The 20,126-nt window shown below is 45.0% G+C and overlaps 1 protein-coding gene across 1 annotated transcript in view; it reads left to right on the forward strand.

Moving 5' to 3' along the window:
- LOC140458192 (protein-methionine sulfoxide oxidase mical3a-like) overlaps positions 1–9,408 on the forward strand; it is a 433,786-nt gene extending 424,378 nt beyond the window's left edge. Inside the window, exon 43 of the mRNA XM_072552428.1 lies at positions 964–9,408. Coding sequence (XP_072408529.1) covers positions 964–1,148 — 185 coding nt within the window. The 3' untranslated portion in view covers positions 1,149–9,408. The remainder of the gene's footprint in view (positions 1–963) is intronic.
- Positions 9,409–20,126: the final 10,718 nt, after the last annotated feature.

Raw genomic sequence — 20,126 nt, forward strand, 5'->3', positions numbered from 1 at the left:
TTAGAGAACTCCACAGAGTTCCCACCACCACATTGCAGGAAAGATGTGACTACATCAGACAACGTGCAAAGAAATTTTACAAGCATGTTGCCAGGAATGGAGGATTCCTAGCTGGGACAGAGGGTCTTTAAAATTCTGAGGAGTGAACAGGAACACACTATTCCTTTTCTAAGAGAGATCAATAACCATTGATTAATGTCGTTGGAGGTGAGTAAGCGTTTTCACCCCAAGGGAAGTGGAGGTGTGGGACTCACTGCTTGAAAGAGTAATCAAGGTAGAAATCTATGCTGCATTTAAAACAACTCAGAGACACACTTGAGGTGCTTGAACCTACAGATTATGGATCACAAGCTAAAGGGGGCGATAGAACGCAACCACCTAGGGTGAAAGATCATAAACCTTTTGGGCATCTCTGTTTCTGCTGAGAGAAGCATGCAAGATGTATGCTCAAACTGTCAGACCACATACACAAAAACATACACAAACAAAAATGGAAAAACACACAACATGTGCAAATACAAGTATGCATGTGCGAGCATACACCACAAACACACACATCATGTATGCCATACACTTGCACACAAGAACACATGCACACACGACATACACACATACGCAGACACCACATGCATGCTCACACATGTAGGCAGAAACACACACACGTACACACATGCACACCATACACACATTATGTATACATACAGGTGGATACATTTTACTCCAACTCTCTCTGTGACAGCCTTAGTTCCTTTCCTCTTAGCCTTAGTGTGGTTTCCAGGGTACCTGTCTTCCCCATAGACCACATACCCTGATATTTGCCCTCTGTTCCCAGGTGAGCGTTTGCTCTCGTTTCCTGGGGTATTTGCTCTGTTTTCCTGGAGGATAATTTCTCTCTGTTCTTGGGCAGTTTGAGCCACGATGTTTTTGAGACGAGGAGATTTGTTTTGTGTGTCTGATGTACAGACAATCTGAAGAGCAGTGAGGAACTGTCAGAGGAGAAGCGGATTCTGAATGAGATGCTGGAGGTGGTCGAGCAGCGAGATTCCCTCGTGGCCCTGCTGGAGGAGCAGAGACTCCGGGAGAAGGAGGAAGACAAGGACCTGGAGGCTGTGATGCTGAGCAAGAGCTACAACCTGAACTGGTCCTAATGCAGCCTGCCCAAGGGGAGGGAAGGGGTGGGTGCAGGGAACAGGGCGGGGGAGAATACTTTGACAGAAACAACAGAGAACGGCAGATGAGAGACTATCCAAACAAAGCCTGAGGAAAGCCCTCATGTAGCACCCAACTGCCTATGGAGTGGCTCTGGCCAATGAGCTGCCAGACGTAAATGGCCTCATTCAAATAGCTGGTGTTGGTAATGACTACTGAGGACAGGCAGGAGGGAAATGTCCAGCCAGATGGGTCATGTGAGTAGCTGATACCCACAAGCCTCAGCCAGACTCCAACAGTGATCAATGGGAGACCAGCCACTCCTCTCAAACATTCAAACCAATTGGGTCACATTTTCTCATTCAGCCAGGGAGTGCAAAATGGAGTGTAGGACATGAGGACATGTACAGAGATGTTAATGAATTCTTCCAACAGGTAACCTGTTTGAAGTCATGGTGGAAGTGAGAAAAAAAAGAGATTACTGCACTCTGCAAGTTAGATAGAATCCATGGAGGGGAGAACAAACGGAATCTTTGAAATGTATTTTAGAGTTCTAGCAGGCAATGTATTTGCTCTGGTGTTTGAGTTGGGCTTTGTTCCTCCTCTTCACTCTTGTTTTCTGCACTCTGGGCAGAGAGTCTTCAGCACACCTTGGAACAAGGCCAGTGACTCCCAGTGTCACAGTACCGAGTGTCACAAACCTGCTGGCACTGCTGTGGAGATGCTGGGGCGGACAAAGTCAAAAGTAACACAACACTGAATCTATTTGAAACGGCAAGCTTTCTTCCTCAGGCAGCTAGTGAAAGACAATACATCAAACACAGAATTTGTAAATAAACGATCAAAGGGTCATACAACATATGCAAATGTATTGAACAAACCTATTAAGTCTTTAATCAGTTAAAATTGAGGTGCTAGTTTCGATTGACTACTATGTAAATGCCAGAATTTCTTTCAAGTCACTGCTCCAAGATAACTTCAGGTTTTATCAGAATAAGCATGACACCTCCGGTCAGACAATGCATTTTAGGTGTGAGGCCGTGTTTCAAGTCTGTTTGTATCTCAGCCTGGAGTCAGACTGGTTTTATTTCCAAAGGATGAATTTATAAACTGTTACAAGGCTGACTATCTACAGGATGTGTGGTTTTAGAACAAAATAGAATTTGCAAATGCAAATTCACGCCGTAGCACGCGAAGGGGTGTGTGCGTGTGTGTGCATGCACACTCTTGAGTGAGTGTGGGTGTGTGTGCTTGAGAGGGCCTATTCTTGAGAGGGAGTATAAGTGTGTGAGAGCATGCGTGTGTGTGTGTGCTTGAGAGTGCACAAGTGTGAGGGAGTATATGCCTGTTAGTGTGTGTGAATGAGAGAGGGTGTGTGTGTGTGTGTGTGTGTGTGTGTGTGTGTGTGTGTGTGTGTGTGTGTGTGGTGACTTCACCTGTAGTGTGACATGAACCCAAGATCTTGGTTAAGGCTATCCTCATGGCTACCAAACAAGGTTATCAGTCTCTGTTTGGCAACTCTGGTTTGTTGCATGTCCTGAAGTCTGCTGATATATAGTCAGCCATGTGGCATTTTATAAATTCCTTCTTTGGAATTAATACTTGTCTGACTCCAGGCTGCGACACATGGCCTCACACCTAAAATATGCTCTGATCCAACGTATCACTTTAATTCCGATAAAATGAGAAGTTATCTTGGGGCGGTAACTTGAAAGAAATCCAGCTACTTACATATTAACCAATCAAAATCTGCATCTCCATCCTAACTGATTAAAGAATTAATAGCCATCTAGGTTTGTTCAAGACACTCACATAAGTTGTATGACCCTTTGATCTTTTACTTATAAGTTCTGTGTTCTGTCTCACTAGCTGCCTGAGGAAGGAACGGAGGCTCCAAAAGCTTGAGGTTTCAAATAAACCAATTGGGCTCTAACCCAGTGTTGTGTGATTTTTTGATTCTGGGATGTGGGCAGTATTGGCCAAACAGGAACTGATCCAGAAAGCTGCTAAATTCTTAATAAGCTGTACAAGTTTCAAAATGTGGGGCTACAGTATGGAAGGGAAGTACAACATTCAACAATCAAAATAATTTGGAAAGTTCCAGCAACTTTCCACTTTCTCTCTCACTCACCCACACACACAGAGTACCCCATCCAACCCCCCACTCTCACACACACACACAGAGTACCCCATCCAACCCCCCACTCTCACACACACAGTGTACCTTATTCCAACTCTTACTCTCAGTCTCACACACTACCCCATCCAACTCCCCACTCTCTCTCTCTCTCTCTCTCTCTCTCACACACACACACACACACACACACACACACACACACACACACAGAGTACCCCATCCAATTCCCCTCTCTCTCTCTCTCTCACACACACACACGACCCCATCCAAACCCCCACCCTCTCACACACATTGTACCATATTCCAACTCCCTACCCTTACTCTTACACACACACACACACACACACAGTACCCCATCCAACTCCCCACTCTGTCGCACACACACGCGCACGCGCGCACACACGTACAACCCCATCCAACTTCCCGCCCTCTCACACAATGTAATTCATCCACCTCAGCTTAGAACCTTGGTTCACACACCAACAAAAAAGCAGAATTCCAGAGGTGAGGTAAAAAAGGAAATCCTTGGGTTAAAGGCTGTATTTGTCTGAATGTAGCATCAAGGAACCCTTGAAAAACTGAAATGGTTATCGAGTGGGGAAACTCTCCACTGGTGGAGTCATGGCTGGGCATATAGGGAGATAGTTATAACTGTTGGAGATCAGTCATCTCAGCTCCAGAATATCTCGGCAGGAGTTCCTCACGGTAGTGTCCTTGGCCCAACCATCTTCAGCTGCTTTATCAACAACCTTCCCTCTAATTGTAAGGTCAGAAGTGGGAATGTTCCCGGATGATTGCCCAATGTTCATTCACAACGCCTCAGATACTGGTGCAGTCCATGCTCAAGTGCAGCATATCCCAGCTTGTGTTGACAAGTAGCAACTGACATTTGTGCGGCACAAATGTCAGACAATGACCATCAAGAGAGAATCTAGCCATCACTGAATCCCCCCCATATCAAAATCCTGGGAGTTACCATTACCAGAAACTGAACTAGACTCGCCATATAAATACAGTGGCAACAAGAGATCAGAGGCTCGGAATACTGCTGTGAGTAACTCTACTTCCTGACTCCCCAAAGCCATCTACAAGACACTGGTCAGGAGTGTGATGGAGTACTCCACACTTGCCTGGATGGCTGTAGCTCCAACAATACTCAAGAAACCTGACACCATCCAGGACATAGCAGCCCGCTTGATTGGCACAACATCCATAAACATCCACAACCTCCCCCACCAATGCTCAGTACCAGCCATGTGTACTATCTACAAGATGCACATCAGAAATTCACCAAAGATCCTCAGCCAGTACCTTCCAAACCCACAGCCACTTCCATCCAGAAGGACAAAGGCAGCAGATACATGGTTCCTCTCTGAGCCACTCACTATCATGACTTGGAAAAATATCATCATTCCTTCACTGCCACCGGGTCAAAATCCTGAAATTCTCTCTCTAACAATATTGTGGGTCTACCCACAACACATGGACTGCAGCGGTTCAAGAAGGCAGCTCCCCATCACCTTCTCAGGCAATAAATGCTGGCCATCCAGCAATGCCCACATCCCATAAATGTCTGTCCCAACTCTCATCCTTTCATACTGCACCTCACACTTCTGTCTAAGTGGTAAATTTCTCCACTTCCCTTTGACCCCCCCGCCCCACAATACTTCCCTAATTTCCCTCCATTCTTGCCTCTCTGTTACTCCCTCTTGTCTTCCTCTGAATGTTAATATGTACCACTCAGACTTTGCTGATCAGTCCTGTCTACACCAGAGCTGTTCCTGTGTGTATTTGCATGTTCAAGTATGTCCTTTTGGTGTAGTGTGAGCAGGTTTCTCTGTCTTGCTGTGACACCTGGATACAGTAGTATTGGATACTGAGAATCTGACACAGTGTTATGTATGAGTTTATGTGCGTGTGAGTTAGAGGTAGAAACTATACGTGTGGGTGAGTTGGGGGGTGCATTAGAATCTGTACCGTGGAGTGCAGAGGTATTTAAGAATGAAATCCTGTGGGTTGGTGAAACCAGTGATGATTCAGGTGAGGATTGGGGATGGAAGTCTGCGTTTGGGTGCATTTACACTCAAACTGGAGTCTAATTCAGATGAAAACTGGGATGTGTCCACAGACTGGGGCAAAGAACCCTTCTAATAGCCAGCTCTCCAGGAGTGGATTTGCAGACTTGGTCTGTGAACCAGATTTGTTCCCAGTGGGAACATTATTTAAATGTGATTGTATAACATGTTTTAAATTAAACTGATGCTCTTTTCACTGCTGTCAACTTGCACAGTGGCTATTGTGTATTAAGATTACTACAGGGAAAGACAAAGTATCTTCAGTACAGGCTCTCGACATAAGGGCTGGTACAGAGCTCACTGGCCTGGAACCATCTTAGACAAACAAACATCTTATAGAGTCAGCTTTACCCCAACAATGCACAGGAGTAGCCTACACAAAGTTAGCAGCAGAAACACTCACTCACTACTGGAGCAGTTCCTGTGAAAGCAGGAGGCAGCTTTCAGCTCATAGACACTCCCTCCCTCTCACTCCCTCCAACACACTCCCCCTCCCTCACTTACACACTCCCTCTGTCATACTGTCCCTCCCTTACACTCTCACCCTCTCATTTTCTCTTCGTCACACTTTTTCTTCCTCACATTCCCTCCGATGCCCTCTCCCTTTTACATTCTCCCTAGTATTTACTCACTCACTCCCTCACACACTCTTGCACTCCCTCATACATTCTCCTTCACACACTTCCTTCCTCTCAAACACTGTCTCATTCTCTCCTTCACATTCCCACACTCTCACTCCCGCTATGTCTTTCTTCTTCACTCTCACTCATACACTCTTACTCCCAGACTCTATCACTCCCATTCTCTCTCACCCTCACTCCATCGCTCTCACTCTCCATCACTTTTTCACTCTCCCTCACACTCCTTCCTTAATGTTCACTCATTCCCTCATATACTTTCCTACAGAATTGCTACTACGCTGCATTAGGCCATTCAGCCCATCCCACCTGCACCAGTTCTATTCCCTAGTGCCAATCTGCTGCCTTTTCCCCAGAGCCCTGCAGACTATTTCTGTCCAATGCCACTCTTGATTGCCTCCATTGAACCTACCTCTGCCACATTTCCAGGTTATAACAGCTCCTTGTCTGAAAAAGGCATTTCGCACATCACTTGTTCTTTTGTAAATTGTTTTGAATCCCATTCTTGTTTCTATTATGGTGAGAATAATATCTCTGTCTACTCAACTCAGCCCACTCTATCCTCACAACTGAAGTTTCTCATTCCTAGAACCATTCTTATAAATCACTTATGCACTCTCTCCAATCCGTTCGCACCTTGCCTATAATGTAGCCCCACAACTACTCAAAATACATGTCATACATCACCTCCTTGCTCTTGTACTCTGTCAATATTAATGTATTAACTGCAGCAGTTCAAGGAGGCATCTCACCGCCAACTTCTCAAGGACAACTAGGGCATGCCAGGAATGTCCACATCCCACAATAAACAAAAGAAGCAGGTGAATGTATACCTGCTGCTGTCTTCACCTCCATTGGTCTGTACACACATACCCACCCAGGTTCCTCTGTTCCTGCCCTCCCTTTCTAATTGTACCCCCTATTTTGTCTTCCAATGATCTTAGAACAAAGAGAATCACTTCACACTTCTCTGTATCGGTTATCATCTGCCACCCATCTGCCCACTCCACCAACTTGTCAATGTCCTTTTAAAATTTCACACTGTCCTCACAGTTTACAATTCTTCCAGGTTTCATGTCACCCGCAAATTTTTCAATTGTCCCTTGCCCACCAAGATTTTGATCATTCAGGAAAGGCAGGACCCCAGTACTGACCCTTGGGGGAGCCTTACTCCAGCTCAAGAAATGTTCATTGACCATTTACTCTGTTTCCAATCACACACTACATTTTGTATCCATGTTGCTACAACACTGAACAGTACAGTGCAGGAACAAGCCCTTTGGTCATCCAAGACTGCATCAATGCCTTTTTAAATTAAAAATCTTTTGTCTCCATGCAGTCCATAACCCTCTGTTTTCCGCCTTTTAAACATGGTGTTTGTATCCGCCTCCACCACCATCTCTGGCAGTGCATTCCAGGCACTTACCATAAACAAAAACACCTGTCTCTCACATGTCCCTTAAACTTACCAACCTTTACCTTTTCCTGAAGAAGGGCTTATGCCCAAAACGTCGGTTCTCCTGTTCCTTGGATGCTGCCTCTCCTGCTGCGCTTTTCCAGCAACACATTTTCAGCCCCAATATCCTGGTACAATCATTTCCTGTATCTTCTCCAAAGCCTCCATATTCTCCGGTCTTGTGGTGACCTGAACTGGATACAATATTCCAGTGGCCTAACTAAAGTTTTATACAGCTCCAACATGACTTGCCATTTTTTATACTCTAGGCAAAAGTGAGGACTGCGAATGAAGGAAACCAGAGTCTAGATTAGTGTGTTGCTGGAAAAGCACAGCAGGTCAGGCAGCATCCAAGGAGCAAGAAAATTGACGTTTCAGGCAAAAGCCCTTCACTCACCATTCCTGATGAAGGGCTTTTGCCCGAAACATTGATTTTCATGCTCCTCAGATTTTTATACTCTGCCCCACCAATAAAGGCAAGCATTCCATATGCCGCCTTGACCACCTTATCCACTTGTGTTTCCATTTTCAAGGAAGTGTGGACCTGAATGCCTAGATCCCTTTACATGTCAATGTTTCACAGAGTTCTGGCAGTTACTGTTTGCTTCCTTCCTACATTAGACCTTCCAAAATGCATCACATCACACTTATCCTGATTATATTTCATCTGCCTTTTCAACACCCAAGTCTCCAATCTATCTGTATCCTGCAATATCTTCTAACAATTCACACTATCTGCAGCTCCGCCAATCTTTGTGTCATCTGCAAACTTACTGATCAAACTTACATTCTCCTTCAAATCATTTATGTATATTGCAGACAACGGGGGTGCCAGTACTGATCCTTGCAGAACACCACTGGTCTCCAGGCAGAAAAACACCCTTCCACCATTGTTGTCTATCTTCTATGCTAAACAGTAACTGCCAGAACTCTGTGAAACATTGACATGTAAAGGGATCTAGGCATACAGGTCCACACTTCCTTGAAAATGGCAACACAAGTGGATCCATCTTAACAGCTCACTGCAGATCCCATGTGACTTCATTTTTGTATCAGCCTACCCTTGTCAAAGGTCTTGCTAAAATCTATATAGACATTCACTGCTGTCATCAATCAACTTTATTATTTCCTCAAAAAACTCAATCACATTTGTGCAACAGGATTCCTCAAAAGTCTGTTGTGTGGCACTGTATCAAATGCCATCTGGAAGTCCATGTACACTATACATGACTCTCATTGACCCTTTCTGTTATCTCTTCAAAAAAGTTGGAGCAGGTCAATAAAGTATGATTTCCCCTGGAGACATTTGTGCCGACTCTTCTGAATCAAGCCAAAATTTTCAATGTGATTGCTAAATAAATTCCAAATAAGTTGTTTTCCACCACCAAAGTGAACCTGACCGGTCTGTAATCACTGGGATTACCTTACAACCTTTCTTATCACACTCTTTGTCACAATTCCTCACTTATAAATATCCTTATCAACTCACTCCCTCGCTCATTCTCTCTCCATCTCGCAACCTCACCCTTTCGCACTCTCACACTCCTTTCCTCACGCACTATCACTCTCACACGCCCTTCCTCTCTCATTCCCTCCTTCACAAACACTGTCTTGGTGCTCTCCAGTGCTGAATTCACTCTGCTTCTGCTTCTGCCTCTGCCTCTGCCACAGGCAGTAACAGATGGGAGTGATTTATTCCTTATTTCTAGCTGTGTGCTGTACCTGAGCAGATTTGTTCTGAAAGACTCCAGTTTGCAATAGTAAAGGGATGACTGTGTAGTTCCTCATTCACAAACTGTAAATATGTCACTGATTATTCTGTATGTTGTGAGCTGTGCAATCATTTGCACTCACTCTGATAATAACTCCATGTCCTCAATCTGTGATGGTGAAATTAAAGTTATTTATTAACACTTGTTATGACACTTTATACATTAAAATAATCCAACTTTTCCTCTGGTCTTCTTACTGGCCTGCTGTATTTTTTAAATCCTGCATACTGTGTGTTCTCAGTGCTGTGGCTGGCCGGTCAGTCAGCAGCACAAAGCGAGTGTTTTGCAGTCACTTACACTGTCCCACAACGCAGACCTCCAGCCTGTCTCTGGTGATCTCTAACTCAGTCTCACTCTGTCCCCTCGCTGAGCAGGGTTCTTTGTCTTTCTTCCCCCTCCCTGTTTCTCTTTGGAAAGAAAATTGGGTAAAACCTTAATTCAACTACAGTTGAGTGGGACTATTGAAGTCAACACAAATAGGACAGGCCAAATGGACTCTTTCTGTGTCCTTTAAATCATTGTGCAACTTCACCACAGGAGATCCCAATAATTCACAAACTAGATTTGGCATGGTCCAAAACTCTACTCATGCTTTTTGAATCCAATCTTTCACAGAGACAAGGTGACCATGGGTAATGATCAAGCAGAGTACAGTACGATGTATCCACCCACTGGCAAACCCTGCAGCACAATGATCTAACAGCTTGAAGCTAGGCATCCATGAGGTGCTTTGGGCCATCTGTTGCAGCAGCAAACTCCAACGCAATCTATAACCTCGGGGCCCAGCATATCCCTCACTCAACACTGATTCAATGGAGAGTGCAGGAGGGCATGCCAGGAGCAGCATCAGGCACATTTAAAAATGAGGTCTCAACCTGGTGAAGCTACCAATCAGGAATACTTCTGTGCCAAACAGCATAAACAGCAAGTGATAGACAAAGCTAAGTGAACCCACAACCTGGACAATTAACCAACTCACTGGAGGAGGAGTCTTCACAAATATCCCCATCCTTGATGATGGAAGAACTTAACACATAAGTGCAAAAGATAAGACTGAAGCATTTGCAATAATCTTCAGCTAGAAGTGTGAAGGATGATCCATCTTGGTGTCCTCCAGTGGTCCCTAGCATCACTAGCACCAGTCTTCAGCCCCACATGACATCAAGAACTGATCTCTGACAATAGTACTAAAGACTTGTGCTCCAGAATTTGCCACTTCCCTAGCCATGCTGTTCCAATACAATTATAAAATTGGCATCTCCCTGACAATGTGGAAAATTACCCATCTATGTCCTGTACACAAAAAGCAGGTCAAATCCAACCCGGCCAATTATTACCCCATCTGTCTGACTCAATAATCAGGAAGGTGATGGAAGGTGTCAGTAACAGTGCTATCATGCAGCACCTGCTCAGTGACACCCAGTTTGGGTTTCTCCAAGGCCACTCAGCTCCTGATCTCATTACAGCCTTGGTCTAAACATGGACAAAAAAGCTGAATTCAAGACATTGGTGAGTTTGATAGACCTTGACATCATGGTCTTTGACACCAATGAGCCCAAGCAAAAAATGGAATTAGTGGTTGTCAGGGGTCAAACTCGTCACTGTTTAGAGTCATATCCAGCACATAAGAAGATGGTGTAGTTGTTTGAGGTCAGTTGTCTCAGCTCAGGGATATCTCAGCAGGAATTTGTCAGGGTAGTGTCTGAGATCCACCTATCTTCAGCTGCCTCACCAATGACATTCCCTTCATCATAAGGTCAGAAGTGAGGATGTTTGCTGAGGATTGCAGAATGTTCAGCACGATTCAAGACACCAGATACTGCAGCAGTCCATATTCATGTGCAATAAGTTCTGAACAATATCCAGGCTTGGGCTGACAAGTGGCAAGTAATATTCACGTCACTCAATACCAGGTATTAACCATCATCGATAAAAAAACAGAATCTAACCACAACGTATTGATATTCAATGGTGTTACCATCACTGAATCCCACACTATCAACATCCTGAGGGTTACCATTGTCCAGATACTGAACTGGATTCACTACATAAATACAGTGGCTACAAGAGCAGATCAGAAGCGAGCAATTAACTGCAGCAAGTAACTCACCTCCTGATTCCCCAAAGCCTTCCCACTATCTACAAGGCACAAGTCAGGAATGTGATGGAATGTTCCCCATTTGCCTGAATGAGTTCAGCTTCAAAAACACTTGAGAAGATTGACACCATTCAGGACAAAACAGCCAACTTGATTGGCGCTGCATCCACTCCCTCCACCACCCATGTAGCAGCAGTGTGTACTATCTACAAGATGCACTTCAAGAATTCTCTAAAGGTCCTTGGACAGCACCTTCCAAATCCATGACCACTTCCATCTAGAAGTGCAAAGGCAGGAGATGCATGGGAACATCACCTGCAAAGTTCCCCTTCAAACCACTCAACATCCTGATTTCACTGTCACTGGGTCAAAATCCTGGAATTCCCTCCCTCCAAGAGCATTGTGGGCCAACCCACTGAAGGTGGACTGCAGAGGTTCAAAGCAACAGTTCACCACCTTCTCATGGGCAACTAGAGATGGGCAAGACAATGATTTTAAAAAGGGCACATTCAGCCCAGGTTCAGAGACAGAGTAAAGCTCTCTCTGCACTGACCAACATTAGGTCTTGAATAACCGTTTTAATTACCAACCAGACTGAATGGGATTTGATGTCTGTTAGAAATGTTTTATTTTCTTTTCTAATCAGATGGAGTCTTGCTTCAGGAAGGTTCTTCTGGAGTAATGTCATCAGTTCAATGAGATCAAATGTCAGAAAGTGCATTTTTCTCCAACTAGCTGTGCATTCAGTCAAACAAAGAGTTAATTCTAGTACCACATGAAAGTGAGTGAAGAACTTGCACCTATTGAGAGTGAGAGCTGTATGTATGAGGCCGGATCTCAAGTCGGCTTTGCAGGTTCGACAACAACTCCCTGCATTATGCCCCCTGCACTGGGAGGTCTTAGCAAGAAGCCTGGCACCATCAGGGTTTTGGGTCTGAGTCTGCCGAGCAAGAACTGGCCAATGAGAATTCTCAGTAAAGTATCTAAGAAAGAACAAAAACTCCTCCTCTGCTTTTGGTTGCACTTCAGTCCCACGATCTTCGGGCACCCAGTACAGAGGAGGGAGGGCAGGTCTGAAGACCTCCTCATGGGTCTGCTCCTGGGCCTGGCCAAACTGGCCATAAACAGGCAGCAGGCCGTGGAGGGGGTCATTAGGGCCGACTGCCTGCCCCTCTTCCGCGGTTACGTTAGAGCCCAGGTGTCCTTGTAGAAGGAGCACGCAGTGTCCACCAACACCCTGGAGTCGTTCAGGGAGAGGTGGGCGCCGCAGGGAGTGGAGTGCATTATTTCTCCCTCCAACTCTATTTTGATTTAGTCCATACCCTCCCCTTCACTGTTTGATCACACAGCATTGCCCTTTGATGTGAAGGGCAGTGCTTGTCACTGGCCACTCGGGTGTTTCCTATCTTCCTGGTGGTGGAAATTGAATAAAGATTCGTACACCTTGTGTCTCTCACTGTGTCTCTCACCTGCACACACAGGTGGCACCTGGCACCTGGTGTGGGGGGTGGGGGAAAGAAAGAAAGAACAAAGAAAATTTACAGCCCAGGAACAGGCCCTTTGACCCTCCAAGCCTGAGCCAATTCACATCTACTGTCTAAACCTATCGGCCAATTCCTAAGCATTTGTATCCCTCTGCTCCCATCTACTCATACATGTGTCCAGACGTACCTGAAATGATTCTACTGTGCCTGCCTCTACTACCTCTGCTGGCAACGCATTCCAGGCACCTACCTCTGTGTAAAGTACTTGCCAAGTAGCTCCCCCTTAAACTTTTCACTTCTCACCTTGAATATGTGACCTCTAGTTATTGAATCCCTCACCCTGAGAAAAACCTTATCTCTATCCACCCTGTCTATACCCTTCATGATTTTGTAGACCTCAATCCCCCACCCCCACCCATCTCCTTTTTTCTAATGAAAACAATCCTAATCTACTCAACTTCTCTTCATAGCTAGCACCTTCCATACCAGGCAACATCCTCGTAAACCTTCTCTGCACCCTCTCCACATCCTTTTTGTAATATAGTGACCTGAACTGTTCACAGTATTCTAATTGCGGCCAAACCAATGTCTTGTACAATTTTAACATGACCTGCCAGCTCTTATACTCAATACCCCGTCTGATGAAGGCAAGCATACCATATGCTTTCTTGACCACTCTATCCACCTGTGCAACCACCTTCAGGGTACAATAGACCTGAACTCCCAGATGTCTCTGCTCAACTTTTCCCAAGGCTCTTCCATTTACAGTATAATTCGCTCTAGAAGTAGACTTCCCAAAATGCATCACTTCACATTTGCCGAGAATGAACTCCATCTGCCACTTCTCTGTCCAACTCTCCAGTCTATCTATATTCTCCTGTATTTTTTGACAGTCCCTTTTGCTTTCTGCTACTCCACCAACCCTCATGTCATCTCCAAACTTGTTGATCATACCAACAGTGTCTTCTTCCAGATCATTTATGTATATCACAAACAATAGTAGCCCCAGCACTGAGCCCTGTGGAACACCACTGGTCACCTTTCTCCATTTCAAGAAACTCCCTTCAACTACTACTCTCTGTCTCCTGATGCACAATCAGTTCTTTATCCACCTAGCTAGAACACCCTGCACATCATGTGACTTCACTTTCTCCATTAGTTTACCATGGGGAACCTTATCAAACGCCTTACTAAAGTCCGTGTATATGACATCTACAGCCCTTCCTTCATCTGTCAACTTGGTCACTTCCTCAAAAGAAGTCTATTAAGTTGGTAAGGCACGATCTCCCCCGCACAAAACCATGTTGCCTATCACTGATAAGCCCATTCTTTTCCAAATATAAGTAGATTTTGTCCCTCAGTACCTTTTCCAGCAACTTTCCCACCACTGACGTCAGGCTCACTGCTCTGTAGTTACCTGGAATATCCTGACTACCCTTCTTGTACAGGGGGACAACATGAACAACCCTCCAGTCCTCCTGCACTTCATCTGTGTTTAAGGATGCTACAAAGATATGTCAGGGCCCCAGCTATTTCCTCTCTCGCCTCCCTCAGCGATCTGAGATAGATCCCATCCAGTCCTGGGGATTTGTCCACCTTAGTATCCTTTAGACTACCTAACACATCTTCCCTTCTAGTATCAATGTGATCCAGAGTAAAAAAACTTCTATCTCTAATCTCAGCATTCATCACCTCCCATCCCTTAGTGGGGCGGCACAGTGGTTAGCACTGCTGCCTCATAGCACCAGGGTCCTGGGTTTGATCCCAGCCTTGGGTGTCTGTGCGGGGTTTACACATTTTACCCGTTTTTGCGTGGGTTTCCTCCGGGTGCTCCGGTTTCCTCCCACATTCCAAAAATGTGCAGGTCAGGTGAGTTGGCCATGCTAAATTGCCCACAGCGTTAGGATCATTAGTTGGAGGGAAATGGGTCTGGGTGGGTCGGTGTGGACTGGTTGGGCCGAAGAGCCTGTTTCCACACCCAATGCAAAGTAATCATTGAGAATTTCACCAATTTTGTCAGGTTTGACACACAACCTTCCTTCCTTATCCTTTAATGGACCAACCCTTTCTCTGGTTACCTTCTTGCTTCTTATATAAAAGAATAAAAGGCCTTGGGATTCTCCCTAATTCTGCTTGCCAAAGCTATTTCATGACCTCTTTTAGCCCGCTTGATTCCTCATTTATGACTTGTCCTATTCTCCCAATATTCCTCCAGGGCCCATGCTGTTCTTAGCTGCCAGGACCTTATGTACGCTTCCCTTTTCCTCTTGGCCAGTCTCACGATTTCTCCTGTCATCCACGGTTCACAAATCTTATCTATCGGCACGTCCCTTGTTTCAAAGGGACGTGCCGATCCTGCACTATCTTTGAAAGCCTCCCAGATATCAAATAGCTGCTCTCAATCCCCATCTCCCAGCTCCTGCCTAATTTTGCTATAATTGGCCTTGGCCCAGTTTAGTACTTGTCCCTTAGGACCATTCTCATCTTTATCTACAAGTATTCTAAAACTTACAGAATTGTGGACACTATTCCCAAAGAAATCCCCCAGTGCAACCTGGCCTGGCTCATTCCCCAACACCAAGTCCAATATGGCCCCTTCCCTAGTCAGAATATTGACATACAGCTCTAGAAAACTTTTCCTGGACGCTCCTTACACATTCTGCCCCATCCAGACCTCTGACACTAAGTGTGCCCCAGTCAAAGTTGGGAAAATTAAAATCTCCCATCACCACCACCCTGTTGCCTCTACATCTTTTCATGATCTGTTTACCTATTTGTTCTTCTACCTCATACTCGCTGTTGGGAGGTCTGTAATACAACTCCAACATTGTAACTGAACCCTTTTTATTTCTCAGCTCCACCCATAATGCCTCACTACTCAAGCCCTCCACAAGTGTCCTCCTTTAGCACAGCCGTGATATCATCCCTGACCAGCAATGCAACTCCTCCCCCCTTTTCCTTCCCTCCCTGTCCTGTCTGAAGCATTTAGTTGTCAGTCATGCCCTTCCTTCAACCAAGTCTCTGTGATTGCAATAACGTCATACTCCTAGGCACCAATCCAAGTCCTAAGTTCATCCGCCTTACCTTCTGTATTCCTTGCATTAAAAGTAGATGCACTTCAGGTCACCAGTTCTTTTGCATTCATCTGCTCTCTGCCTACTCTTCCCCTTGTTAATGCTAACTTCATGATCCTTACAGTCTTCAGTTTCCACCTCACTGTCTACTAGTCTTCTCTTTTGGTTTCCAGCCCCCTGCCACATCAGTTTAAAACCTCTCCAGCAGTAGCAGAAACTTCCCCAGAACCAGTCCCAATGTCTCACAAATCCTAACCCCTTCCTCCTCTCACACCACATGTTCATCCTGCCTATTGTTTCATTTCTACTCTGGCTAGCATGTGGCACTGGTAGCATTCCTGAGATCACTACCTTTGAGGTCCTCCTCTTTAACATGGCCTAGCTCCACGAATTCTGCTTTCAGGACCTCATCTCATTTTTACTTCTGTCGTTGGTGCCTATATGCACCAAGACAACTAGCTGTTTGCCCTCCCCTTTCAGAATGCTCTGCAGCCAATCAGTGACATCTCTGACCCGAATACCTGGGAAGCAATGTACCATCCGAGTAGTCTCATTTTCGGCCACAGAAACTGCCTATTCCCTTACAAGAGAATGCCCTATGACTATGGCCCTCCAAGTCTTTTTCCCGCCCTTCTGAACAGCAGTGCACACCACGGTGCTATGATCCTGGTGAGCCATCTCCCCCAACAGTATCCAAAATGGTACACCGGTTTTGGAGATGACTGCAGGGGACACCTACACTGCCTTCCTACGCTTTCTCTGCCTTTTGGTCACTCATTCACTGTCTCCCTGAGCAATTCTAACCTGCAGTGTGACTAGTTCACTAAATGTGCTATCCACAACCTCCTCAGCATCGTGGATGCTCCACAGTGAGTCCATCCGCAACTCCAGAGCCGTCATGTGGTCAAACAAGAGCTGCAGCTGGACACATGTCTTGCAAGTCATCAGGAAAGGCTGAGGAACTTGGGGCTGTTTTCATTGGAGAAAAGAAGGTTTAGGGGTGACTTGATAGAGGTGTACAAGATGATTAGTGGTTTAGATAGGGTTGACCATGAGAACCTTTTTCCACGTATGGAGTCAGCTATTACGAGGGGGCATAGCTTTAAATTAAGGGGTGGTAGGTATAGGACAGATGTTAGGGGTAGATTCTTTACTCAGCGAGTTGTGAGTTCATGGAATGCCCTGCCAGTAGCAGTGGTGGAATCTCCCTCTTTATGGGCATTTAAATGGGCATTGGATAGGCATATGGAGGATAGTTGGCTAGTGTAGGTTAGGTGGGCTTGGATTGGCGCAACATCGAGGGCCAAAATAGTACTGCGCTGTATTGTTCTATGTTCTAAGTGTAAGAGTTAGAGACATCAGCCACGTCGCTGAGCTTCCACATCAGGCAAGGGGCAGATGCCATGGGTCTGAGGTCCCAATCAACTAACTAAAACCAAACAATGCACTTAAGTATATGAAAGAAAACGAAAAAATAAAAACCTTACCTTAGAGTCCTTTTTCTTCTGGTTAGAGGAGGATGGGTGGGAGGGAGATACGACATGTGCAGGATCTTGGGTTTAGCCACTGCCCAAATTTATCCAAAGTCCTTACCTTCTCAGCACCCTCCTTGCCTCCAAGTCACCTCTGCTCTGTCTCCTGCTGCTCCCACACTCAAATGTGCAGCGAAAAACTCAAAACTATTAGACAATCGTGACAATTCAGATATCATTTCACCACTAAATAATGTAACATGAGATGGCCCCCTTTCTGAATGCTCCTCCTTCATCAGTCTATGGTAATGTTGCATTTCCTCAGAGAGGATTTGAGAAGGTTTTTGACAGGTTTCCTCTGTCTTCCTAGTTACCACTTGCCATGATAGAGCTGGAAGTGGTGAGCTTGGTTTCTGCGCAAAAAGACAAGTTGTGAGTTAAGTTCATGTTTGCATATACTTTAAAACATTTCCTGCTTGTTCCGGATAGGTGCGCATGCAGGTCAGCAGGGGCCATTTCCCATGACTACCTTTCATCTACAGAGAATTCTGGGGAAACCTATTGAACTCAGTATGGCATGATGCTGTACAATCAGTGCACACTAATAGAGGACCTCGGTCTTCCAGATATTTGGTCTCAGGACCATTCCCGCTCACACTTCAGTGAACCTCATTACAAGCTGAACAGGTTACACCAGGGCCTGTGTGGTTGGGGCAGGTTTGATCAAATTGGAAACAACAAATTCACAGAGTGCATTAGAGATAGTTTCCCACTAGAGGTAGCATACGTCATAAAGCCACACTGGTTGTCAGAAGAATTTCTTTAGAGACTGGGTGAGGAATCAGGCAATGATTTTCCCAGGGCTGGAGAGTCAGGAGATTCCAACAATCTAAACTGATTTAATGGCCATCAATATCAGGCATCAGTCCCCTTTATCCAAGTGAGTAAAAAAGAACATTCTAATGCAGAGATCATACATTGAAAATATATCAAATGTTGGACAGCGTTTAGTTCTCAACCCTAAAACATACAAGAAAGTAAGACTTTTTTCAATTCTTCTGGCTGCCATTCAGCCCCAGCTTCCTGATCAATGCTCCTGTGTGTGGGGAAGTGGGAGTACACAGACCTCCTGGGCCCTGGCCAAGATGACCATCATCAGGTCAAAGCACTGGGCCTTGGATGGGATCACATCTTACCCTCTCCCTGTGGCTACATCTGCTCTCAGGTATCTGCAGGAAGTCCACCAGCACAACAGGTCATGATCAATGGGATTGAGGTACATCCTCAAACTCTGTGATGTTTTAAGTCTGCATTGAGCTTTTGTTTTAAGTTTAATCCTTGGATCGTTGGAAAGCTCAGAGGCTGATGGAAACACATTAGGGTACTGATAATTATTGTAGGCATTACATAAATTGGGCTTTCAGATTAGTGTGTGGAATTACAGGGTGAATATTAAACCAGATTGAGAATTGGCTAACATGGAGTGTGTATGTAAAGGTGCATGGTAATGGCTCATGATATCCCACAACTTTGAGTTCAGTGGTCACCTCTGCTAACTGTGTACAATGGGTGCCTTAAAGATCAGGCTAGATTCAGTAAATGTTCCCATTTACAGACACTACAACAAATGAAAACCACGTTTCTCAGAGCAAAGGAAGCTCAAAGGAAAATGTGCAACACCAAGGCAATAAAACCTGATGTGATAAACTTGCACAATAAAAAAAATCCTACTTTGAATTTGGATAAAGTTAAAAATCACAACACCAGGTTATCGACCAACAGGTTTATTTGGAAGCACTAGCTTTTGGAGCACTGCTCCGAAGTAGAGGTTGATAAGCATCAAGGAAAGATTATATAAAGAAGAATTCATGGAAAACTCATTTCCTAGTCAGTTATCCAGACCATAAAGGTCATGTCTTGTCACAAATCTCGTGTGAGGTTACTGTTTGGAGTTCAGGCTCAGTCCGAGAGGGAGGATGTGAATACAGCAGAGCCTGGGATGGAGACTCAGAAAGCATGACAGCTATTTTCTTGAAAGGATGTTGATGAAGCTGTTTAATTCACAAGGGGGCTGGGTAGGGAGTATTCTCAGAAAAAGTGTCAACATAGGTTCTGCAGGAACAGTTCAAGTAGTCACAACCTAACAATGACGCTTCATGTGAACTTCCTGCCACTAGAGGATGGTGTGGTGACAGTGTCACTGGACTAGTTAGCTAGGTACCCAGGCTGATGCCCTGGCAATAGGGCTCAGGGAATCAAAATCTGGAATTGTAAGCCTCAGTTTGATCATCAAATTATCGAATGTTGTAAAAAAAACCTATTCAGTTCTCTAATTTCCTTTAGGGAAGTTTTTGACCATCCTTACCTGGTCTAGCTCACATGTAATTCTGGATGTACATCAGTGTGGTTACTGTGGAGTCTGGATGGGATGCTGTTCGGAGGGTTGCTGTGGACTTGATAGCCTACCTCGACACTATACAGATTCGATAAAGTGCTACATGAATAGAACATAAAGTAGTACAGCACAGAAATGGACACAGTTCTGAGTTCCCCTCTCAGTTCAGGAAAACAAAGAGATGGACAATGAATGATGGCCTGGCCAGTGATACCCAAATCCCCAAAAGTAACTCCTCTCAGCCCATTAATGTGACAGGAAATCACAGATTTGTTATAGTGTTGGTGCAGGCCATTCAGCCCTTTGCAACCTTTTCCCTAGGTCACAGGACAGATGAATCTTTATAAAACACTGACTCAACCTCAGCTTTAGGAAG

Source organism: Chiloscyllium punctatum, chromosome 32 (genome assembly GCF_047496795.1).
Source record: "Chiloscyllium punctatum isolate Juve2018m chromosome 32, sChiPun1.3, whole genome shotgun sequence".
In the NCBI taxonomy this organism is placed as follows: Eukaryota; Metazoa; Chordata; class Chondrichthyes; order Orectolobiformes; family Hemiscylliidae; genus Chiloscyllium; species Chiloscyllium punctatum.